The 26087-nt window shown below is 43.3% G+C and overlaps 1 protein-coding gene across 1 annotated transcript in view; it reads right to left on the bottom strand.

Moving 5' to 3' along the window:
• ASAH1 (N-acylsphingosine amidohydrolase 1) overlaps window positions 1-26087 on the bottom strand; it is a 93002-nt gene that overhangs the window by 32829 nt on the left and 34086 nt on the right. The window contains exons 5-9 of the mRNA XM_073607893.1: window positions 21043-21121; window positions 19437-19511; window positions 19306-19351; window positions 13964-14108; window positions 1167-1221 (exon numbers count right to left, since the gene is read on the bottom strand). Coding sequence (XP_073463994.1) covers window positions 1167-1221; window positions 13964-14108; window positions 19306-19351; window positions 19437-19511; window positions 21043-21121 — 400 coding nt within the window. The remainder of the gene's footprint in view (window positions 1-1166; window positions 1222-13963; window positions 14109-19305; window positions 19352-19436; window positions 19512-21042; window positions 21122-26087) is intronic.

Below are 26087 nucleotides of genomic sequence, written 5' to 3'. Positions count from 1 at the left end.
CTAGGGGGGGGTTGGGGCCTGCTGAGCCTTCTGGCAGGCCGATAAACCTCAAGTTACACCTCCGTAGACGGTTTTCCATGTCGTTTTGTTTGGCAAGAACCATGTTGAGTTGTTGTTGTAGGCGCTCAGTATGAACCTGCAATGGCGGTAGCTCGTCCTCTACATTGCTGATACGGGTTTCCGTCTCTGTAACCCGGTCCCTCAATTTCTGCAAGTCTTGACAAATCAAAGAGACATCAATCTTAATCTCTTCAATTTTACTTGTAAGTGTGCTCTTACAGTCTGAAATTGCTTCCAGCACACGTGCCATGTCCTCCGCAGCCGGGTCTGTATGAGAGGAGGAACCGGCGCCATTTTCTCCCCCGGTCTCCTTGTCCGTGTTTCGGTATTTGGCCAGTTTGGCAGCGGGATCTGTCTTCTGCTTCGGCGGCGACATGATCCCCGTGTGGAGGAGGGTATAGGGAATCCAGCGGCAAAGGAAAAGTAAGCAGTTTTAAGTCCAGGATATGCATACACGGATTATGGGCAAGCGGAGCTCCCGATTTTCACTCCTCACGCCATGCCAGTTCAGGCCACGCCCCGGGTGCCTTCAATTTTTACAATTTTTTTTTACATTGTCTTTACATTTTTTTTTTTGATCAACTTTATTGCCATCATGAACTGATGAACTGCCTCCCTTATGATAGCACGGGCAGTGACAGGTACTCGTTACTGAGAGATCTGGGCTCTATTATACTCCAGATCTCTCCTCTGCCTTCAAAAGCATGTGAATAAACCGAGATCGGTTTTATCAGATGCTTTACAAGCCAGTAACGGGTTGTAAACAACAAACCCAAAGTGTCAAAATTCTTGTCACTTCTGGTTTTACACATCATGGCAAGAGTGGGTTCAGATGTACACTCCTCTCTCGGTTTACCAGACATGATAGGTTGCAGCGGTCCTGGGCTCCTCAATCTCACTGAAGAGCCTGGGAACAGTGGCAGGCATCGGTGGGGGTACAGAAGGCATCTATACACCTTCAGCTTGCTCAATGGACAATTAATTTAGTAAACCATCACCCTTGCCCAAACAAGTAGATGACCCAGCACTGTGGCAGAAGTGTAACAAACACAGACTGTGCAGAATCGCCAGGTAAAATAAACAAGTTCATGCAGCAAGTATCTTACCTAGATATCCTCCATCTAAATTGAAACGTTCATTCATAGTGAGAGTAAGGATACCCTGTAAGAAAAGCAGAAACATTCAGAAATTTACCTTACCACCCTGCTCACATCCTGCCTGCATTCTTGACTTCTTAGAAAAAATTGTTACTTTATATTACATCTAAATGCTCTTGTATGACAGCCTAAACAAACAAGCACCAATTATAGATACTACGCGATGTATAAGCCCCATAATATAAACAAAAACTTCTTTTACCTCCCCTTATTGGGCCAAATCCTCCTTCATTTGTGTCTCAATCGCACCCCCTTCCAGACATTGCAGCTCACAGTGGGGGTTTTTAGCAGCAGAAGCACTGTCAATCTAGAAAGCAGTGGACAGGACTAATGCTGACCATACACGCACAGAATTTTGTCCGAAACTGCTCGTTTTCGGAAAGATCGTTCGACAATTGTGCCGTTAGTGGACCCAACTTTACCGTCGATTTCGACCATGGGCCCAGCTAATGTTGATGGATCAGAAGCGAAAACTTTTACCGTTTCAACTAAAGTGTATATTGTAATCGAAATGATAAGAATATTCTGTCTTGTATAATTTATATATGTTTTAATTGTTATCCAACGGTCACTACGATCATGTGAACGAGTTAGTTAGTGGCCAATTTGCTTTCAAGCTACGAATAATCGTTTAGTCAGCAAACGGCTGAAATTCTGTGCGTGTATGACCAGTATAAGTGTGGCCAGGTGCTGACTGACAAGCTACAGGCTTGAGAATCAGGAGTGAAAATGCTAATATCTACACCTCCTGCAACATCATCTCATCTCACAGTAGGGTGAACAGGTACAGCCTACAGTGCATCCGGAAAGTATTCACAGTGCTTCACTTTTTCCACTTTGTTATATTACAGCCCTTTTCCAAAATGGATTAAATTCATTATTTTCCTAAAAATTCTACAAACAATACCCCATAATGACAACGTGAAAGAAGTTGGTTTGAAATCTTTGCAAATTTATTAAAAAATAAATATCAGTAAAATAAGTATTCACAGTCTTTGCCATGACACTCAAAATTGAGCTCAGATGCTTCCTCTTTCCACTGATCATCCTTGAGATGTTTCTACAAATTAATTGGAGTCCATCTGTGGTAAATTCAGTTGATTGGACATGATTTGGAAAGGCACACACCTGTCTATATAAGGTCCCACAGTTAACAGTGCATATCAGAGCACAAACCAAGTCATGAAGTCCATGGAATTGCCTGTAGACCTTTGAGACAAGATTGTATCAAGGCACAAATCTGTGGAAGGGTACAGGAAAATTTCTGCAGCATTGAAGGTCCCAATGAGCACAGTGGACTCCATCATCCTTAAATGGAAGAAGTTTGGAACCACCAGGACTCTTCCTAGAGCGAGCTGCCTGGCCAAACTGAGTGATCCGGGGGATCCGGGGAGAGGGGCCTTAGTCAGGGAGGTGACCAAGAACACGATGGTCACTCTGACAGAGCTCCAGCAGTTCTCTGTGGAGAGAGGAGAACCTTTCAGAAGAACAACCATCTCTGCAGCACTCCACTAATCAGGCCTGTATGGTAGAGTGGCCAGACGGAAGCCACTCAGTAAGACGGCTTTCACACTGAGCCACGGGGGGCATTGGCGGTAGAGCGGTGCCATTTTTAGTGCCGCTTTACCGTTGTTTTAGCCGCGCTATTCAGCTGATAGCAGGGCGGTTTTAACCCCCGATAGTGGCCAAAAAGTGATCAAATCCGCCGGAGCTGCGTTTTGCCAGCAGTATCGCAGCAATGCCCCATTGATTTCAATGGGGGGCAGCGTAGGAGGAGCGGTGAGTTCACCACTCCTTCACCGCTCCAAAGAAGCTGCTGGCAGGACTTTTTGTGACACCCTGCCAGCGCACCGCTCCATTGTGCAAGGAGCCGCTTTTTTCAGGCGCTATTTTCAGTGCTGTAGCACTTGAAAAACACCAGCAGTGTGAAAGGGGTCTAAACGGCACATGACAGCCTGCCTGTAGTTTGCCAAAGGCACCTACCTGAAGGACACTCAGACCATGAGAAACAAAATTCTCTGGTAGGATGAAACAAAGAATGAACCCTTTGGCCTGAATGGCAAGTGTCATGTCTGGAGGAAATAAGGCACTGCTCATCACCTGGCCAATACCATCCCTACAGTGAAGCATGGTGGTGACAGCATCATTCTGAGGGGATGTTTTTTAGCAGGAGGAACTGGGAGACTAGTCAGGATTGAGGGAAAGATGAATGCAGCAATGTACAGATACATCCTTGATGAAAACCTGCTCTGGACCTTAGACTGGGTTCATCTTCCAACAGGACAATGACCCCAGGCACACAGCCAAGATGGCAAAAGGAGTGACTACGGGACAACTCTGTGAATGTTCTTGAGCAGCCCAGACTAGAACTCGATTGAACATCTCTGCAGAGATCTAAAAATGGCTGTGCACCAATGCTCCCCATTGAACCTGATGGAGCTTGAGAAGTCCTGCAAAGAAGAATGGGAGAAACTGCCCAAAAATAGGTGGGCCAAGCTTGTAGCATTATACTCAAAAAGACTTGAGGCTGTAACTGGTGCTTCAACAAAGTATTTAGCAAAGACTGTGAATACTTATGTACATGTTTTTTCTTTTTTTCCCTTTAATAAATTCACAAAGATTTCAAACAAACTTCTTTCATGTTATCATTATGGGATATTGTTTGTAGAATTTTGAGGAAAATAATGATTTTAATCCATTTTGGAATAAGGCTATAACATAACAAAATGTGGAAAAAGTGAAGCGATGTGAATACTTTCCGGATGCAATGTAGGAGAGTGGCAACTCGGCTCTGAATTCAGGGGCAGCACAGCATTGCTGCCACACCATCATAGAAAGTTGCATTAGTTGGCAGGCCTTTGGTATTTGGGGGCCTTTGCAGGGGGACCAAGAGGAAAAAAAAAAAAAAGTACAGATGAATTTAAAGTTAAAGGAGAACTATAGGCAATACCCCCCTTTGGATAGAGTAAGGGATTTCCCTTCACTTCCTGTCTCGTAGCCAAAACAAGAAGCGAGAGGAAATCTCTGCAAACTAAGGGAGGCTCTTGGAACCCCTAGGTCACCAGAACTAGTGTCCCTATTGAAAGATTTCCCCACTATCACTGTTACAGGGACAACCCAAAATTTGGGATTTTCTTTTACCTTCACTTTCAATGATAATGTTAGCATGACAATTAAAAATGATGAATCTCCCTAACAGGGCAGTAGTAGCAATAAAAACCTGACAGGTATTCTAATCCATTTCCACTCTGTTCAAAACATAAAAAACGTTTTGCCTTTAGTTATACTTTTAGGCCAAGTTCACACATGGGGCACTCAACATGAGGGAGGGGCCAGGAGAGCTGCAGAGGGACCCGAGAAGAGATTTGGGGCTGCCCTGTGCAAAACCACTGCAAAGAGCAGGCAAGTATAACATGTGTTATTTTTAATGAAAAAGGAGCCTTTAGTATTACTTTAACAGAAGCTGGCAAAACCTAAAAAGGGAAGCTAGAATGGTTTTTGGTTAGTTTTGATTTTAAAATTATGTTGTGCTTCAAAAAAAAAAAAAAAAAAAAAAAAAAAAAAAAGGGGGCTAGGTTCACACTATTGCGGTTTCCTTTTAGCTGTGTTTGCTCAGGCACAGCAGCCCATTCATTTGAATAGGTTGCTGTACATACAGATAATGCAGGGAAAGGGTCCCTGCACCTTTTCCAAAATCACAACCGCAGGAAAAACAGTATAGTGCTAAACACTGTGGTTTCCAGTGAGTGGGGGTGCCTGAAGAATTAATGTCACCCCTGTACTTCTGCTAACAGCAGCACATTTTTTATGTGGATTTTGGAAAGCATGCAATTACACGCAGTCCTGCACCTGCATATAGTGGGAACCTATCCTTACAGGTTTATAAACCAATGTTTTATATTTTTTTTTTTATATTTTTCTTTAGTATAATATGTAGTCTTTGCATTGTCTTATTACATGCATATGTATTTCCAGAGTCATTCAGTTCTGTGTGTAAATTTCAACTTTATGGAGTACTTTTGATCTGTTCATGCAGTGCAAAGCAACAGGTTTCTCTCTCTGGTGCCCTCCCCAGCAGTACATTGTAACATTCCCTTTGCTAGCCCTAGATTAACCACTTAAGCCCCAGACCATTTGGTTGGCAAAAGACCAGTTTGTTTTTTGCGATTCGGCATTGCATTGCTTTAAATGACAATTGCACGGTCGTGCAACGTGGCTCCCAAACAAATTTGTCGTCTTTTTTTCCCCCCACAAATAGAGCTTTCTTTTGATGGTATTTGATCACCTCTGTTTTTTTTTTGTGATATAAACAAAAAAATAATAGCGACAATTTTGAAAAAAAAAAAAAACGCATAATTTTTTACTTTTTGCTATAATAAATATCCCCAAAAAATATATAAAAAAAAATTTTTTTTCTTCAGTTTAGGCCGATACGTATTCATCGACATATTTTTGGTAATAAAAAAAAAAAAAAAAAAAAAAAAACGCAATAAGCGTTTGATTGGTTTGAGCAAAAGTTATACCGTCTACAAAATAGGCGATAGTTTTATTGCATTTTTATTTATAATTTTTTTTTTTTTTTTTTACTAGTAATGGCGGGGATCAGCGATTTTTATCGTGACTGTGACATTATGGCGGACCTGTCGGACAATTTTGGCGCTATTTTGGGACCATTCACATTTATACAGTGATCAGTGCGATTAAAAATGCATTGATTACTGTGTAAATGTGACTGGCAGTGAAGGGGTTAAGTGTGTCCTAGGGAGTGACTCTAACTGTGGGGGGAGGGGCTGTGTGTGACGTGACACGACACTGATCACTGCTCCTGATTACAGGGAGCGGTGATCAGTGTCCTGTCACTAGGCAGAACGGGGAGATGCTTGTTTACATCAGCATTTCCTCATTCTTCCTCTCTGTGAGACGATCGTGGGTATCCCCACGGACAGAGTCCACGGGACCCGTGATCTTACTCACGGAGGTCGCGGCGGGCGCACCCGCAAACCGCTTCTTAAAGGGCAGATACGTTCATTTGCCTGTATGTGCCCTTCTGCCGACGTATATCGGCATGAGCCAGTCGGCAAACGGTTCAAGTGGTTGTAAACTGCTAGAATCCCCTCTATTACAGTTAGTACTGCACGATTCTGGCCAAAACGAGAATCACAATTTTTTTCCTTAGACTAAAGATCATGATTCTCGCAGCGTAATATCAGCTATCACATTATACAAAAAAACTGGGCTAACTTTACTGTTTAGTTTTTTTTAAATGAATTAAAGTGTATTTTTTCCCTGAAAACATTGCATTTGAAAGACCGCTGCGCAAATACAGTATTGCAACAACCACCATTTTATGCTCTAGGGTCTCTGCTAAAATATATATATCGACTCGAACATCGTCTGTTCGCCGAATTGTGAACGATATGGGCCGTTCGGGCCAAATTCGCGTGGCGCGTCACAGCCCATAATTTACTGCGGCATCGCAGTGCATTGCTGGCTGGCACTATGACCCGCATGCTTGGCCAATCACAGCGCCGTCTGAATAGAGAGTCGTAATTGGCCAAAATCAAGGAGGCTTTGGCCAATTATGGCTCAGGGGATTTAGTACACGCCCACACTATATAAGGCCGCCTGCACAGCGGCCCTGTGTAGTGTGTGTTCCGCTGTTGAAAGGGATAGACAGAGAGACAGTGTCATTTGATTTAAGTTAGATAGATTAGGCAGGACAGTCAGTGAGTTAGCTGCATTTACAGTGTATTGTGTATATATATGCATCCCAGGTGTGTGTGTATATTTATATATATATACACACATATATACTGTATATATATATATATATATATATACACACACACACACACACACACACACACACACACACACACATATACACACACACACTGTATTCAGTTTAGCTAAATCCGTTCCGGTTATCTTCCTACTGACAGGCAGGCTTGTCTTGTTACAGTATTTACAGCTACCTGAAGAAAATTGCTGGTGTTCTTTTGATCCTATTAGTACCACAGTCAGGCAGCTAGACTATTTACAGTTAGTGTAGTGCGTCCTCCTCAGTGTTCAGCTAAAGCTACAAGTTATTTTAGTGTGACCTCTGCACAGTGTTCAGCTAAAGCTACAAGTTAGGGTAGTGCGTCCTCCTCACAGTGTTCAGCTAAAACTACAAGTTAGTGTAGTGCGAGCTCTGCAGTGTTCAGCTAAAGCTACCTGTAGAAGGTTGGTGGTGTTTTCCTGATCCTATCACTACCGCAGGCAGCTAAATAAGCTACAAGTTAGTGTAGTGCACAGTGTTCAGCTAAAACGACAAGTTAGTGTAGTGCGAGCTCTGCACAGTGTTTAGCTAAAGCTACCTGTAGAAGGTTGGTGGTGTTCTCATATTACAGGCAGGCAGTTGATTTTGCTAGCTGCAGTATCAGTGTGTGTGTGTGTATGTATATATATATATATATATATATATATATATATATATATATATATATATATATATATATATATATATATATATATATATATATATATATATATATATATATATATATATATATATATTATATATATATATTTTTTTTTTTATATATTTTATATATTTTCCCAGCTTAGTGCAGCTACAGGCCATTAGTATGTCTGGAAGGCCAACAAGGAGAGGCAGACAGTCACAAGCCAATAAAAGAGGGCAAGCAGGCTCTGTGTCAGAGGCAACAGTGCTGGTCGTGGAGACTGTGCATCCTCATCAGCACGTGGCCATGGGACATGCTTGGCCTTTTTTTCGGCAGCTGGCCGTGTTGAGCCACAACATGCCGAAGACTTGGTCGAGTGGATGACCAAGCCGTCCTCATCCTCTCTCACCCATGCTCAGGGTACTTTGTCTGGCAAAGCAGCTGCCAACGCGGCCTCTTCCCTTGGCTCAATGGCATCAGTGACTCCTTCCCTAGCCCCCACCATGTCCTCCTGAGAAGTCCCTCGAACTGTTTGACCACAGTGTTGGCTACATGCTCCAGGAGGATGCCCAGCATTTAGAAGGCTCTGATGATGATACTGAGCTAGATGAAGGCAGTAACGTGAGCACGGACAGAGGGGGTGCCCAAGAAGGACAGCAATCTGGCAGTCATGCTCCCCCTGCTGCAGCATACTGCCAGGTTTGCTCCAGTGATGAGGAGGGAGGGGATGATGAGGTCACTGACTCAATGTGGGTGCCTGATAAGAGAGAGGAGGAGGAGGAGGAGGCACATCACCAACGAGACAGGATGCCCTCCAGGGGCCAGCCTAAGGTCAGCACACTGACTGCATCACACCCCAAAGCTCCGCATGTGCAGGGCGCTGCTGTCTCTGCGCGTTATTCCAAAAGTTCTTTGGTGTGGGCCTTTTTTGAGACGAGTGCATCAGATCGCACCACTATTTGCAACATATGTCTCAAGCGTATTTCGCGTGGCCAAAACATCTCCCGCTTGGGCACCACATGCTTGACCAGACATATGTTGACCTACCATGCAGTTCATTGGCAAGCGTATCTAAAAGACCCACACCAAAGAACAAAAGAGGACCTTTCCTTGCTCCTCATCAGCTGAGATCTCCAACCCCACGATACCTTCAGTCCTCTCTGAGACCTGCACTGAGAGGAATGAAAGTGTAGAATTTGGTGTGTCACAGCCAAGTACTTGTGGGCAATCTGCTTTCGGTACACCGACGTCAGATTGTACCAGGCTAATTTCCCTGGCCCAGCTGCTGTACCGCCGAAAGAAGTTCGCTCCCAGCCATCCACATGCCCAGCGGCTGAATGCTAGCTTGGAAAATTGCTAGCACTTCAACTGCTGCCTTTTCAGTTGGTAGACTCTGCCCCCTTCCGTGAGTTTGTGGAATGTGCGGTTCCTCAGTGGCAGGTACCCAGACGCCACTTTCTCTCACGGAAGGCGATTCCGGCTCTCTACCGGCATGTGGAAGGCAATGTCCATACCTCGCTGGACAGGGCGATCAGCGGTAAGGTGCATATTACCGCTGACTCATGGTCCAGCAGGCATGGACAGGGACGTTACCTAAGTTTCACCGCGCATTGGGTAACTCTGCTGGCAGCTGGGAAGGATGCAGGACAAGGTGCAGTAGTGTTGGAGGTTGTTCCGCCACCACACCTCCAAAATGCCACTACTAATGATTGTGACACACCTCTCTCCTCCACCCCCTCCTCTTCTTCCTCCTCCATGGCCTCTTCCTGTGCTTTGTCCTCTGAATCAGGGGTGCTCCGTAGCCATTTAAGGGGCTACGCAAGTATGTAGGCCAAAAGAGGCCATGCGGTGCTTGAGCTGGTGTGCTTGGGGGACAGGAGCCACACTGGGGCAGAGGTTCTGTCAGCTCTGCAGGGGCAGGTTCAGAAGTGGTTGACGCCACGCCAACTTAAGGCAGGAATGGTGGTTTGCGACAATGGCACCAACCTCCTCTCTGCCCTCCGACAGGGACAAATGACCCATGTGCCCTCTTTGGCTTACATCCTTAACTTGGTGGTGCAGCGGTTCTTGTGCAGGTACCCGGGCTTACAGGATGTCTTGAGGCAGGCCAGGAAAGTCTGCGTGCATTTCCGCTGGTCATATAATGCTAGTGCTCAGCTGGCAGACCTCCAAAAGGAGGCCCAAGAACCGCCTAATCTGTGACATGCCCACCAGGTGGAACTCAACGTTGGCCATGCTGCAGCGGCTGCACACGCAGCAGAGGGCCATCAATGAGTACCTGTGCGACTATGGCATCAGGACAGGGTCAGGGGAGCTTGTTTTTTTTTCCCCCACGCCAGTCGGCCATGATCAGGGATGCATGCACTGTCCTGTCACCATTTGAGGAGGCCACGAGGATGGTGAGCAGTGACAGTGCATGCATCAGTGACACTGTCCCCCCTTGTCCACCTGTTGGAGCACACGCTGCGTGGAATAATGGACAGGGCACTTGAGGCAGAACAGAGGCAGGAAGGGGAGGACTTCCTTAGCTCTCAAGGCCCCCTTTATCCAGACAGTGTTCCTGCATGCCCGCCGATCACACAGGAAGAGGACGAGGAGGAGGATTGTGTCAGTATGGAGGTGGAGCCTGGCACTCAGCATCAGCAGCAGTCTTTAAGGGATCAGTCCCAAGAAACACATGGACTTGTACGTGACTGGGAGGAGGTGGCTGCGGACCATGTCGTCCTTAGTGACCCAGAGAACTCCGGACTGAATGCAGCAGCACACCTACGCTGCATGGCCTCCCTGATCCTGCAAAGCCTGTGGAAGGATCCTCGTATTCGTGGTATCAAGGAGAAGGACCAATACTGGCTGGCAACCCTCCTTGAGCCACGTTACAAGGGTAAGGTTGCGGACCTTATCTTGCCGTCGCAGAGGGAGCAGAGGATGAAACATCTTCGGGAGGCCTTGCAGAAACGTCTGTGCAACGCGTTCCCAGAGACTGGGAGGTTACAAACTCCTGTTTCTGGACAACGTGTTGCTGAGGCTTCGGTCAGTCTAAGAAGGAGCGGTGGAGAAGGTGGCCGTCTGACCGATGCGTTCAGACAATTTTTTAGTCCGCAGCCCCAAGGTATGATCGGTTCCAGCAACCATAGCCAGTGTCTGTTTTACATGGTGCAGGAATACCTAGGGGCAAGATCAGACTTGGACACCTTTCCCACTGAAAATCCTCTGGGTTACTGGGTCTTGAGGATGGATCACTGGCCAGAGCTTGCACAGTATGCATTTGAGCTACTGGCCTGTCCTGCATCCAGCGTTCTTTCGGAACGCACATTCAGTGCTGCTGGAGGCTTTGTAACCGATCACAGGGTACGTCTGTCCACCGACTCGGTCAATCGACTGACCTTAAAAATGAATCAGTCTTGGATCACCACCAGCTAACAAGCACCTGATGCTGATGTAACCGAATAATTTTTTTTGAAATCTCAGATTCCTTCAAAGACTGCCTATGCTGATGCTGAGTGACTATCCTGAGTAATTATCCTCTTCCTCCTCGATGATCACGCTGATAGCTTGTAAGAACATTTTTGGTTCTGGGCGCCGCCACCAGTGCCTAAGGCCCAATTTTTCAGCCCCTGTTTAACAGGGGCGTGTAATTACAATTTTTGAAGCAATTCTTTGCAGCAGGGCTCGTTCCTGCGTTCCAACTAGAGTATCTGTGAGAGGTTGCAGTGTTGTGGCACCAGCACCAGTGCCTAAGGCCCAATTTTTCTGCCCCTGTTCAACAGGGCATGTAATTACAATTCTTGATCTAATATTTCACAGCAGGGCCCCGTGGTGAGGGCTTACAGTGTTGTGGCCACAACACCACCTAAGGCCCAAATTTCTGCTGAGTATATAGGGCAGGCCCCTACTTTCAAACATCCAAATTACAAACGACTCCTACTTGCAAACGGAAGGAGACAACAGGAAGTGATCTACCCCTAGGAAGGGAAATTCTCTCCTGTAAGAGTTACAATGGGAAAAACATTTCTCCTTTCCACTGATGCTTTATCACCAATCCTTGTTTCACAAAAAAACCCAAAATTTTGAAAAAACATTTGTCATTGGGACAAAAAGTGAGGTGAAATCTTCTGAAGAGGAGCACAGACATCAAAACAAATGTCACAGGGGTGATAACCCTTCCCTATGTTTTCCAAAAAGTTAAAATTGATTTTTTGGCTGGAGCTAAACACGTTAAAAATGTACCAGTTCAAAATTACAAACAGATTCTACTTAACAACAAACCTACAGTCCCTGTCTTGTTTGCACCGCCTGTATACTGCTGTTCAGAGTATATAGGTCCTGGTGGCCCCACACCTTTCCTTATTTTAATTTGGATGCGGGGTTCCCCTTAATATCCATACAAGACCCAAAGGGCCTGGTAATGGACTGGGGGGTACCCATGCCATTTGTCTCACTGATTTTCATCCATATTGCCAGAACCCGACATAACATTAAAGCCACAAGCAGTTTTAAATGACTTTTTTTCCTTTAAAAATATGACATTTTGTGCAGGGACTGTTCTAAGCACGGGAAACGCGCGCCAATTTACAGGCATATTATAGACACCCCCATGGTATGACATTTAAAGGAATATTTCACTTTTTTTTTTTTTTTACTTTAAGCATCATTAAAATCACTTCTCCCGAAAAAACGAACGTTTTTAAAAGTTTTTTTGCATTGATATATGTCCCCTGGGGCAGGACCCGTGTCCCCAAACCCTTTTTAGGACAATACCATGCAAATTAGCCTTTAAAATGAGCACTTTTGATTTCGAACGTTCGAGACCCATAGACGTCAATGGGGTTCTAACGTTCGTGCGAATTTTCGGTCCGTTCGCAGGTTCTGGTGCGAACCGAACCGGGGGGGGGGGCTGGGGGTGTTCGGCTCATCCCTAATCTTCAGGTCATCAAAATGATCAGATCATGTACATCAATAGCAGCTGTATACAGTTGTGAGCATCCCTGCTCTTCCTCAGGCTGTATGGCTTTGTGTGTCACACAAAGCCATACAGCCTAAGTGGTTAAGCTTCCCTCATTTACACAATGAAGTTCATTCCTTTGATCTAAAGGACAAAACGTTACAATGTTTATAGTTATTTCTGCAGCTGAGAAAGGTTGTGATACTTAACAGACTGCCTGTTTTTTTTTTTTTTTTTTTTGTGACAGCTGTCCGCTTCAGCAGAAAATTCTCTGCATAGAAAGAATTGGGAAAATGCTTTGTCAAGACCGCAAGGGGGGGAAAAAATTGCGATAACGATTCATCGTGCAGCTCTAATTACAGTAGTATACAATGTAAAAAGGTGTGCGTTTCTGTAATCTAATTGAGTCAAATACCTTCGGTAAAGCACCACTCGGCACTCAGTTGACCTCCAGCTGCTCTCCTCCTCTTCTCCCAGCTGTCAGCGGGGGATCTCGGGCCCACCCCCTCTGCAGTGCTCAGAGCTGGAAAGAGAGCTCCGGCAGGCCATGGAAGCGCCGAGCAGCGCTCAGCTGATCTCCCACTGCTCTCCTCTTCTCCCAGCTGTCAGCGGGGGATCTCGGGCCCCCCTCCCTCAGCTCAGGCGGGTCACGGAAGCGCCAAGTGGCGCTATAAGAAGGTATTTGACATAATTAGATTACAGAAACACACACCTTTTACATTGTATACTACTGTTAGATAGTAAATCTCATTACAACACACCAGAACAGGTTTGGATAATTATAATAAAAAAAAAAAAAGCTCTAGGTGCCTTTGGATGTAAACCCACCACTCACCCAGTATTATATATATATATATATATATATATATATATATATATATATACACATACATACATACACACATACATACACACATACATACACACACACACACACACACACATACACATACATGCAAGCCTCCTGCAAAACTCTGGAATAGGTGGGTGGGTCTCTTTGCTGGAGCTGGTGGGCGGAGTTGTGATACCACCAGACACCCCACTCACATCTGCAGTCTCCTATTTCTGAGTTTTGAGTAACATCCAGTCAAAACTCAGGAAAGGCACCACATGACTTCAGCATACCCAATCATGCTGAGGTGTGGAGCAACCAATCTGAGAGCTGGAGAAGAGAGCTGAAGAAATCAGATGTCAGTCACAGCAGTGGGGGATGTGGCAACACAAACTTATCTGTGTGTCTTTTTTTTTTTTTAACCCCTTAAAGGGCCAGGAGGCTGCAGCGGTCAGGAGTTAATTTCCTCTTCAACAAGTGACAAGACTAAGTCAATAGTAAACACTTGCATAGGATTAAAGCTTACCGGTTTCATTGCAGTTAGTATTCCGATGTATCCAGCAAAACTTGTAGACATGAAAACTGTTTTATTATTCCTTTGGAAATTCACGTTGACAACCACTGGTTTAAGGAGCTCAGAGACCATCCATGAATTGTTCTTCACATCCCATCTAATAAAAAAAAAAAACATATATATATATTTTTTTAAATGACCTCCGGACATTTTCACCCTCTTCCTGCCCACGTAATTTTCAGATTTCAGCGTTATCACACTTTAAATGACAATTACTCAGTCATACAACACTGTTCCCAAATTAAATTTGTAATTATTATTATTATTATTATACAGGATTTATAGAGCGCCAACAGTTTGTGCAGCGCTTTACAACATCGGGGAAGACAGTACAATACAATTCAATACAGGAGGGATCAGAGGACCCTGCTCGGTAGAGCTTACAATCTAGAAGGGAGGGTCAAATGGAACAAAGGGGAGTAGCTGTGGGGGATGATCAGATGGACAAAATGAAAATACAGTTGTTAGGTGTGGGTAGGATAGGCTTCTCTGAAGAGGAGGGTTTTCAGGGATCGTCTAAAAGCTAATAGAGTAGGACAGGGATGTGCAATTAGTGGACCTCCAGCTGTTGCAGAACTACAAGTCCCATGAGGCATAGCAAGACTCTGACAGCCACAAGCATGACACCCAGAGGCAGAGGCATGATGGGACTTGTAGTTTTGCAACAGCTGGAGGTCCGCTAATTGCATATGCCTGGAGTAGGAGATAGACAGACAGATTGGGGTAAGGAGTTCCATAGGCTTGGAGAGGCTCTGGAAAAGTCCTGGAGATGAGCATGAGTACCTTGGCATGTGGGGATGGGCTGATGGTTGTGCCATCAATTTTGACTGAGAGATCAGGGGAAGAGGCACTTGGGGGAAGAAAAATGATAAGTTCGGTTTTGGATAGATTAAGTTTGAGTAAGCGGTGTGACATCCAGATTGATATATCTGATAGTAAAATAGTGATACGTGAGGAGACTGAAGGAGTGAGTTGAGGGGTAGAGGGATAGATTTGAGTGTCATCAGTGTAGAGATGGTATTGGAAGCCATGGGAGGCTATCAGCTGACCCAGGGAGGAGGTGTAGATTGAAAATAGGAGAGGTTCAAGAACAGAACCTTGGGGGACCCCAACAGAGAAAGGGAGAGGAGAGGAGGCAGTAGAATTGTAGGTAACGCTAAAGGTGCGGTTAAATAAGTGGGTAGAAAACCAGCGAAGAGTAGAGTACAGTCACGGAGACCAAAGGCGTGGAGTTTTTTGAGGAGGAGGGGGTGGTTAACCATATCGAAACAAACAAAATTGCGCTTGGAAAAATAATGCGAATAGGAATAGAATGACTCCTTGATACTAGTACCATAAATTGAATTCAATAAGCTGTGGCTATAAGTGGGGCACACCAACAGAACAAATAGAACAAGTAAACCGCGCTAAATTATGAGTCCAATTGACAATCAGTGAAATAAAATTCAATTAGTCCAGAACAAAACGGTAAATTCTTCTGTGTGATGAGGTGAAGAAAAATAGAGGATAACTGTGTGGTGAACTGCTTACCAGAACGTAAGCCAAGTCAGACAGATGGCTTAAAACCCAGCCCGGGCCTTTAGGAGCGCTCCAAAGTGGGCAAAATCCATCGCGCTCATGCAGCAGAACGGGTGTACATAGGGTTTAATCAGATAAAATACAAAGAACATAGCGTGATACTGACATAAAATATAAAATCAAAAAGGAAAAAAAAAGTAGTGTTCACACAAATAATCATGAAAATCATAAATGCACCCTGAATGCGTAGCAAATACAGGGACGTAAAAAATGGTGACATGCAACATGCAATGAATAGTGTCCTTGGAAATGAGATGTAAAGCACCAAGTATATCTGTTTATCAGAAAATAACGTTGGACAAGCAGACAAAAAGCCAAAAAACCGAGAAAGCACCCGGTGCACAGACACAAGAGGCCGCTTACCAGATGGTAAACTGGTGAGGATATAATCAGCGGTAGGCTTACTGCCTCTGTGTAACCCCATTGAGAACGTCAACCTGTGACGAAACGCGTCTGGGAGGTACGTGCTGACGTCACCACGTTGCCCTGTTGTGGACGGGAGCTGTCTGAGTGCCGGCCGGCATTGCTGATTTTCGTTTTTTAAATGTAAGTGTTTGTTTTTTAATACATTGGAGTCGTAACGTTATTACACTATTGGCTGCTTCTCCTCTTTGAACACGTATGCATATCTGAGCCTGTGAAGAGCCTGCCAGGACGGGATCACGGTGACTCCGCCAAGGTTTCGTTTTGGGCTATTTCCAGTCAATCTTCTGGTGAGCAGGGACCCTTATGGGTCCAATCAAGTTTATACTCTGGGTTACACAGAGGCAGTAAGCCTACCGCTGATTATATCCTCACCAGTTTACCATCTGGTAAGCGGCCTCTTGTGTCTGTGCACCGGGTGCTTTCTCGGTTTTTTGGCTTTTTGTCTGCTTGTCCAACGTTATTTTCTGATAAACAGATATACTTGGTGCTTTACATCTCATTTCCAAGGACACTATTCATTGCATGTTGCATGTCACCATTTTTCACGTCCCTGTATTTGCTACGCATTCAGGGTGCATTTATGATTTTCATGATTATTTGTGTGAACACTACTTTTTTTTTCCTTTTTGATTTAATATTTTATGTCAGTATCACGCTATGTTCTTTGTATTTTATCTGATTAAACCCTATGTACACCCGTTCTGCTGCATGAGCGCGACGGATTTTGCCCACTTTGGAGCGCTCCTAAAGGCCCGGGCTGGGTTTTAAGCCATCTGTCTGACTTGGCTTACGTTCTGGTAAGCAGTTCACCACACAGTTATCCTCTATTTATCTTCACCTCATCACACAGAAGAATTTACCGTTTTGTTCTGGACTAATTGAATTTTATTTCACTGATTGTCAATTGGACTCATAATTTAGCGCGGTTTACTTGTTCTATTGGTTAACCATATCGAAGGCAGCAGAGAGGTCCAGAAGTAGGAGTACAAAATAGTGTCCCTTAGTTTTGGCCGTTAGTAGATCGTTTGTTAGTTTTAGGAGAGCAGTTTCTGTGGAATGTTGAGGACGGAATACAGATTGAAGGGGATCAAGAAGGCTATTATCAGCAAGATGAACGCTCAGTCGGCTGTAGACTAATCGTTCAAGGAGTTTGGTTAAGAAGGGGAGCAAGGAGATGGGGTGTAGGTTGTTAAGATTGGATGGGTCCAGTGTGGGCTTTAAGTATGGGGCGGACAAGTGCATGTTTTAAGGAATTGGGATAGATGCCAGAAGAGAGGGAGAGATTGAAGATGTGGGTTAGAGAGTGTAGAATAGAGCTAGAGGGTGACTGTAGCATTTCTGAGGGAACAGGATCCAGAGGGCAGGTGGTAATCTTTTTTTTTTTTTTTTTTTAGACAGATAGAGCTTGCTTTTGATAGTATTTATTCATCACTCAGTTTATTTTATGCTAAATAAACTAAAAAATACTAACATTAAAAAAACAAAAAAACAAAAAAAAAACAAAAAAAACACGACACACAAACACCCCATACATGGTTTTTCTTCCTTTTTGGTTATAAAATTTTGCTAATCTTTTTTTCATGAAAGGCCAAAATGTATTCTGCTATATTTCTTTTTTGAAAGTAGACAGTTCAAGGTATTTATTAAAAAAGCATAGTGAGTTTTTTTGAAGTTGTAATTTCTTTCCTTACAATTTTTTTGGAAAATGAAGAAATTAAATGTATTATTTTTTCACATTTTTTTTTTTTTTTTACATACTGTTATCAGAGAAGTACAGCATCACCATATGGACTGGTGTGGCGGTGATCAGGGACACTAACTGGTGACAGTATGTGTGGGGAAAAAGTTCTCCCCCCCACACTAGGATTGCTTAGAACAGGGATGATAAATGTTATAAGCAATAATTTTTTTATGAATACCGTCCAGTGTGTACTATTGTGAAGAGGTGATTGGCCACAGCTATCACATGGTACATATTGCTGTGTGATTGGCCCTGTCACCAACCAAAGAGATCAACACAAACGTACACAATGAATGGCTACGAATGAAAGCTGTCATGTGATCTGCTATGATTTGTCACAGAGATCACATGGTACAATGATTTGTCATCTGCTATGTCCGGTAGACACAGCTGGTGGTGACAGATCGTGGCCCCCAGGGCACACGCAAAGCACGATCCTGGGAGGGCATCCATCTAGGATGGAAGAGCTCTCGCTAGGCTGGGAGCAGTTAAAATATATATATATATATATATATATATATATATATATATTTTTTTTTGGTGCCGAGACAGATACTGAAAATAAATCTTCCTTGGTCCCGAAACAACACCGATACCGAAAGTGACTGTTTTTAAAAATATTTTTATACAGGATATACAGAGACTGGGGACATGGTACAGGAGATGGTCAGAGACTGGGGACATGGTACAGGAGATGGTCAGAGACTGGGGACATGGTACAGGAGATGGTCAGAGACTGCGGACATGGTACAGGAGATGGTCAGAGACTGCGGACATGATACAAGAGATCAATGCAGCCTCACCAGTGCCCATCAGATGCAGCCAGCCAGTGTCCCCAGTAGTGCAGCCAGTGTCCCCATTGCAGCCAGTGAAGGGAGAGGAGAGCCGCAGTCTGTTTGATTACAGCGCCAGGAACATCACAGCTTTCATTTCAATAGCTGTGTGTTCCCCGCTGCGCGCCGTCACATACAGCCCCTCCCCCTTGTCCGGGCACTTTGATAGACAGATCACCCGTCCCAGGATTGGACGGGTGATCTGTCTATCAAAGTGCCCTGACAAGCATCAAACAAGCCTTTGCTCCTGAAGTGCATCAATGAGCTACAGTTCTGGAGTTGCTCTGACCCAGTCATCTAGCCATTGCAATTTGGCCCTTGTCAAACTCGTTCAAATCCTAACACTTACCCAATAATTTTTGCTTTCAACACATCAACTTAAGGGAAATGTTCACTTGTTGCCTAATATGTTTAATTTACTTTCAGATGCCATTGTAACAAAATAATAAATGGTATTCAATTTACCTGTCAGGGGTCATAAAGCTATGGCTGATCGGTGTATACACATATACTGTGTGTGCAGCCAGATCACTTCCTAGGAAAAGGAACAACTGCTTTGATTATTGGCCAATAGAGGCTTCTCTTTCATGAAATGTGTCTAGTGGAGAAGATAGATCTTGGTGGGCTCGTCAACATGTAATCATTATTTTCCAAGTATCTAAAATCTGAGATATATGTGTATCCAAGTGCAAGCTGATAGAAATGTGCTTACTCACCCCAGAAATAATCCAAAATCCAGGTTTCTTGCGTGAATTAACTTGCCTGTATATGAACAAAGACACTTTAGATGCTAAAATAGTTCTCAACAACTTATGCTAAACTAGAAAAGGCAAAAATAGAATGTTACCCGAGGTATCTTGTGCCACTACTGATGTGCAAACAGAAAAGACTTCATAAAAGATGTTGAACAACATAATTTCCCCTGGAAAGAAATGTAAATAGAACAGGATTATACTCTGACGCTTGAGGCCAATATACATGATGTAAGCCTTGCCTCTGCCCTACATTACAAGGCTTTAGTGTGGTGGGCCCCAATGGTTCATACTGAGCCCTGTGTGGGTTGTACCACTCTTACACAAAAATGTTGAAAAACCTTGTAGCAGCTTCCTTACCCAATAGGTACTGACAAACTAGTTTCAAACTATGTGCGTTTTCTGTATAAAAACATACAATTATAATACTCCAAACTAGGCCACAGATACCAAACCTGTCCATAAGTAAAAAAAAAACCCATCTACCCTATAGCAACTTGATTCCTGTCATAATCTAATCTGTCCTGGAAAAAAGGACAGCCAACATCTGATGTGCAGCTTAAAGTTGGGCCAACTGCATGGGATATGTACCCTCCTAAAATCATGCACTGCGGTTGGGTGGATTTAACATGAAAGGTGCCATGATTCCCTGCTGCATTGATTAACTTTAAACACAGTTTATAACCCCTGCAGGAATACAGAAGAAAGGCTTCAGCACAAATTTGGTCTTACATTAGCAGCAGACAGCCACAGATCACCCACATTTAAGATCTCTTCTTTATCTGAGAAAATTCAGGGATGGCTTATTTACACATCCCTAGAAATAACCATAGTAACTAAGCACAGGAAGGCTCTTTTACTTAAAAGGAGTATAGAATCTTTACACAAGAAATTGAATATTAAAAAGGGGTTCTAAAAAGGCAGAATTTTTTTTTTTTAACCTTGATGCACAGGACAGGCAGAGCAGCCGCTCGGGAACGAGCCTGCTTGGGTGCCTCCATAGCAAGCTGCTTGCTGTGGGGGCACTTGGAAGGAGGGAGGAGAAGAGCTGCTCTGTGCAAAACCACTACATAGAGCAGGTAAGTGTACCATGCTTGTGATAAAAAAAAAAAAAAAAAAAAAAAAAGGAAGACGACAACTTTAAATATCACTAACTTCAAATATCCAATCATGTGCAGATGAAAAGATGAAATAAGTGAACACAAATTTGCTTTTTACATGATTGAATAATTGAAGTCATTATTCACACATTCTTAACTTCTAGTAAATCAGCCTGATTAAGTCAGTATGAATTGTATTGTATGTACTGTCTGTCAGTTAACAGTTATTGCTGCTCTTAGTAAACAAAGCTCTGTGTGTATCATGTAAAAGTGTAAAGGGTGTACCCCAATGTCTCCATAGGTAGAAACAGTACAGGTATGCTAAACTGCTTGAAGCAGTGGAAGTCATTACCTTTTGTACCACCGTATTAGACTGTAAGCGCTTATGAGCAGGGTCCTCTTAACCCTTTTGTATTTTTTTTATATTGTAACTGTCGCTTTTAAAATTGTGAAGCACTGTGCCAACTGCTGGTATTATATAAAACACGAATAAGAATATAATTATTATTATTTCCTCCGCTTTTGTCCACATTTTTTCTAGTGGTGATGATATGACTAGTGATGTAAACAGAGATGAAAACCTAGCATGGTAAAATTATACCTAGTGGTATACCAGCTGCATCTGCAACGCCTTTTATTTCTTCACCAAACGGACATGGAAGATTTCCAATAAGCAAAGGCTGTAACACAAACAAGTTAGATGTTAAAGCATTAACTATTTCTTACTATAGCTCACATAGGTTTATTTAAAAGGGCAAGTCCACTACTAACGAAAGGGGGGGGGGAATAAAATGAAAAAATTTATATTATTAGAGCATTTTTATTTTTTTCATCTATACTCCTATCCATGGCTTATGGGGAGACTTGTTGGGAAGGGATAGATCCCTTTGATGCCTCTGATCCAGTGACCTTTCTAGAGCTAGGAGGTCTATAATATGCGGTAAGCGTGCCCTATAATAGAAGTGGAGGCAGGAGTGGATCCCCCGGAGAAATTAGTGATGGGCCAGTGGGCGAATGAGCGGGAGGGCCAGCCCAGTCAGCGGGTCAGTGAGTGAGCGGGCCAGTCATCGGGTGAGCCGGCAAACAGGACAGTCGGCAGGTGAGCAGGCGGAATGGCCATTCAGCGGGCGGGGGAGCAGTGAGATGCCATCTCTCACCGCCCGTCCTGCATCACTGCAGTTCTGCCCTCACTGTATAGCTGCGGGCAGCAGAGAGATTACATCATCTCTCTGCTGCTTGACTTCACTCTGGGACACAGCAAGTGACAATCCGCACCATAGCAGGCAAGTGACACATCAAGTGACAATCCGCACCATAGCAGGCAAGTGACAATCCGAAATGTGTAGCAGGTGACATGGCAAGTGACAATCCGCATCTGGTGGCAGGCAAGTAACAATCCGCATCTGGTGGCAGGTGACGTGGCAAGTGACAATTTGCAACTTGTGGCAGGGACGTGACAATCCGTATCTGGTGGCAGCCAAGTGACGATCCGCATCTGAAGGCAGGCAAGTGACAATACGCATCTGGTGGCAGGCGACGGTGGCAAGTGACATGCTCAGGGCTCCCACTTATTCTACATTATGGCGAGTTGAACTATTTCATTTTATATAACAATGTAATAACAGAAATAATAAACTTCAATCATCCTGACACCATAACAACCATGGTGCCGTGATGACACCAGCCATTGCCCTGATAAATATCCCGCAAGAAAAAAAACAAAACAAAAAAAAAACAAAAAAAAAACAAACACACACCACAAGTATTTTCTGGCAGTGCCCCTCCAGAGACTAGACTCTGGATCCACCCCTGAGTGGAGGTTTCACACTACAGAGGTTTATATTCCTGCTGGTATTGGATTCCTTTGGATACCTACTCACTTGGACTTTATTTCTGTCACTGAATTACATTCACAAATGTTTTATATTGTATAAGCGCAGCTCTGATTTTTTTCTATATTTGTATGTACTATGTTTATAACAGATGGTTGAGTTGCTGCTCAGCACACGGTTCTATATAACTATTATGAAGTAAATATATTATATATATATATATAAATATCATATCTATCTCTATATACACACACACACACACACACACACACACACAATTGCTCCTTAAAGTGGATGCAAACCCAATGTCATTTTTTCTAAACTACTGCCATAGGGGTTATCTATAAGGCTATACATGCCTCCTGCATGTATCTTTACCTGTCAAATGTCTCCCCTCTGTCTGTTATTAGACCCGAAAAACTGCTTCTGTGGGTGGGTCTGTTGTCTGGAGCTCGGTGGGTGGAGTTGTGATGTCAGTAGACTCCCCGCCCACCTCTACACTCCCCTTGTCAATATGCATTTTCTCCTGTGTATTTCTTACATTGAACTTCTGCTATGATCTCTAACATCCAGTGAAAAGACAGGAAAGTAACCACATGACTTCAGCATGCCAAATCATGCTGAGGTGTGGAACAGCCAATCCTTGCAGAGCTGCTGAAGAAAGGCGTGGGGGAGGGAATTAGAAAATAATGCCTGTGTCTTAGGCTGTCACTCACAGCAAGGGGGAGTATTTGACAAAGTTTTTCTCAGTTTGTCAAGATTTTTCTCACTGAACAATAAAAGAGGATTGATCAGAGATGGATTAACTCTGTGTGGCAAGAATGGGCTCAAATGATAGGAAATCTTATACTCTACCATATGATAATAAATAAATAAAATAAAATAAATAAATAAATAAATAAATTTTACATCCACTTTAAGCTTTTTTTGTAGCGTTGATAAAAAATACCTTTGTGATTTACTGCTCCGAATTACAAGCAGGGGATGAGAAGCACTTAAATTTATCAAAGTACTGTATATTTCATGAGAATTGTTTTCACAGCTGGTTTCATTCTAAACATTCTTTTTCATTCAAAACTCTTGATCTGACATTTTCCTTTGAAGCTCTATGTGAGCAATGTAGACAACTCTTATACATGGCAAAGAACACAATTATTACAAAATGATCCTTCCTATAAGACCCCATACACACTTTTAGATTTTTGTCTTCAGATTTACCAAAACCATGTAGTGCAAGGGCCTGCCTGATTGCATACAAATTGAAACTCTTAAGGTTTGACCTCATATTATATGGTTTTGGTAAATCTGAAGATAAAAATTTGCAGAAAAACGAATAGTGTGTATGGGGTCTTAGTTCCTGCTCCCACAAGAACATGCACTCCAACATGCACATACTGTAGCTAGTATTGCAGCGTAGAGTTGTGTAAACTTAGCAGCAGAGGTATAATGCACACGTTTATAGCAAGCTGGTACTTTAGTGCCTGGACTATTTCATATTAGCACAGATGGTCAGAATGATGGCTGTTTGCCTAAAGTATTATAAAGAAGCATCTAGTATGTTCTAAAAGACTAATGTATCCATAGACTACACCACTAGCCATTGGATTACAGAAATGTCTACTATGTACAGAGGGCCAGGTGGATTTCTTTTTTTTTTTTTATTGATTTTTATTGAAGTTTTCCAAAGATATACAGGGAATAAAACTGGACACAGGGTACAGATTATGGAAATATTCATAATAAAACATCTGAAAGAACAAAGAGAATGTCATCTTGTCTCCAATAGTGATTACAACGGTAATTAATCCTGATATTAAAAAAGGTACCAATTATCATAGTATTAGGGTATGAGATGGACATGCATCAGTAGTCGGTTGAGTGAGGGCCGTTAGTCATTGAGTAGGTAGTTATCATTGAGTCGTTGAGTTAAGGTCATTAAGTCATCAGCGTTCCTCTCTCCAGATCCTCCACCTCACATCAAACTTCTTCCTAGAGCCACTCTTACTAGCCAGCAAGGACTCATAGATGTAGTGGTTTTGTATAATTTCAAATGTTTCAGATACATTCGGTACAACATTGGATTTCCAATTTTTGGTTATGAGTGATCTGGCTGCTAGGAATATATGTGTGACCACTGTGTGAAAATGTGGGGGGAATGATACCATTCCCAGATTCAACAAGGCCATTATTCCAGGCTCTGGACGAATGAAAATACCAGTGATCGTAGATATTAATCGAAATATGCTGTGCCAAAAACTGGTTAGATGTTTACAAGACCAGAAAATGTGAATAAATGTTCCCCACTGCTCCACAACCCCTCCAGCACAAAGGGGAGTTAGTCTGGGAAAACTTTGACATCCGATTTGGTGTAAGGTACCATCTCAGAGTTATTTTTTGGGAAAGCTCCCAATGATTAACGCATTTGGATGCTTTGTATATCGTGTTGGAGGGCAGTTTGCCACTGTGATTGTGTGAAAGTCCTCCCTAAGTCATCCTACCATTTCTGATAAGGAGTGGATTTGTAAAAGGTAAGTTTGTGCTGGAAGAGGTTGTAGAAAGGGGGGATACCTCTAGTGGATGTAGATGGTGTTGTGTAGAATTTTCGATGAGTCGTGTAGGTATAGATGGTGGGTTTTAAGGGATCTTAGAAAGTGGGATACTTGGTAGTATTTATATTCTTCTTTGGGCAGGAGGTTATATTCCGTTTGAAGGGAAAGAAGGGTCTTAGGGCGGTCGTTGCAAAATAAGTCCGTGATGTGTGCAATTCCTTTGTTATGCCAGTCAATAATTGTGATGTTGGGGATAGCTTTTGTTAGTATATCTATAGGGATAGGGACTTCAGTTGCTTTATCGGGCAAAGGCGTAGAGCCGCCAAGGTCTCTCCAGGCCCTTAGTGAGGCTTGAATGGTTAAGGGAAGATGTGATAGGGGGAAAGGTTTCCATCTATCTAGTATCAACAAAGAAAATAGGCCCTTAGTGGGGCTCAAAGTTTGTTCGATATTACGCCAGGGAGCATCTGATGTGTTTGTATACCATACTTTGAGTTGGGTAAGTAGGGATGCGCGGTAGTAGTCTTGCAGGTCAGTGAAACCCATATCTCCTGCAGATCTGTGCTTGGTTAGTAAAGCTTTAGAACATCTGGGTCTTTTAGAGCTCCAAAACATAATGTTTTAGGGGGAGGTTCAGTGATCTAAGGTGTGTAGGTGTAAGGGGGATAGGGAGTGTACGAAATATGTACAGAATCTGAGGGAGCAAAATCATTTTAAATGAGGCCAGGCGCCCTGACCAAGTTAACTAGACCTTTGTTAGGCGTTTGGTCTCTTTGGATAGTTTGTCTATCAATGGTAGATAGTTTGCGTCAGCTAGTTTGGAAGGGTCTGCTGTAAGTTGAAGACCTAGGTAGGATATACTGTCTCTACTCCATGAGTAGGGAAAGGACGTTTTCAAGCGAGATTGAAGGGAAGGAGGGAGGTTTATGGGTAATATGATTGATTTTGTGTGATTTACTTTATAATATGAGATTCTACTGAAACAGTTTAGTATGTTGTGGGCATGAAGGAGAGATTTGCCTGGTGAAGTTATAAATAGTATGATGTCATCCGCAAACAGATTTATGTTATGGGAACCGTCTTGATAGGAGAAGCCTTTAATGTCTGTATGCGACCTGATTTTTTCCGCTAATGGTTCGATAAGGAGGTTGAAGATTGAGGGGGACAGGGGGCACCCTTGCCTTGTCGCATCGGAAATATTAAAAGGTTGGGATAGACTGATTTGTAGACCTGTGCTGAAGGTGAAGAGTATAGGGCTAGAATAG

Source organism: Aquarana catesbeiana, linkage group LG01 (assembly GCF_042186555.1).
Source record: "Aquarana catesbeiana isolate 2022-GZ linkage group LG01, ASM4218655v1, whole genome shotgun sequence".
In the NCBI taxonomy this organism is placed as follows: Eukaryota; Metazoa; Chordata; class Amphibia; order Anura; family Ranidae; genus Aquarana; species Aquarana catesbeiana.
The sequence above is the reverse complement of the archived record's forward strand: the minus strand, read 5'-3'. Positions and strand labels throughout refer to the sequence as shown.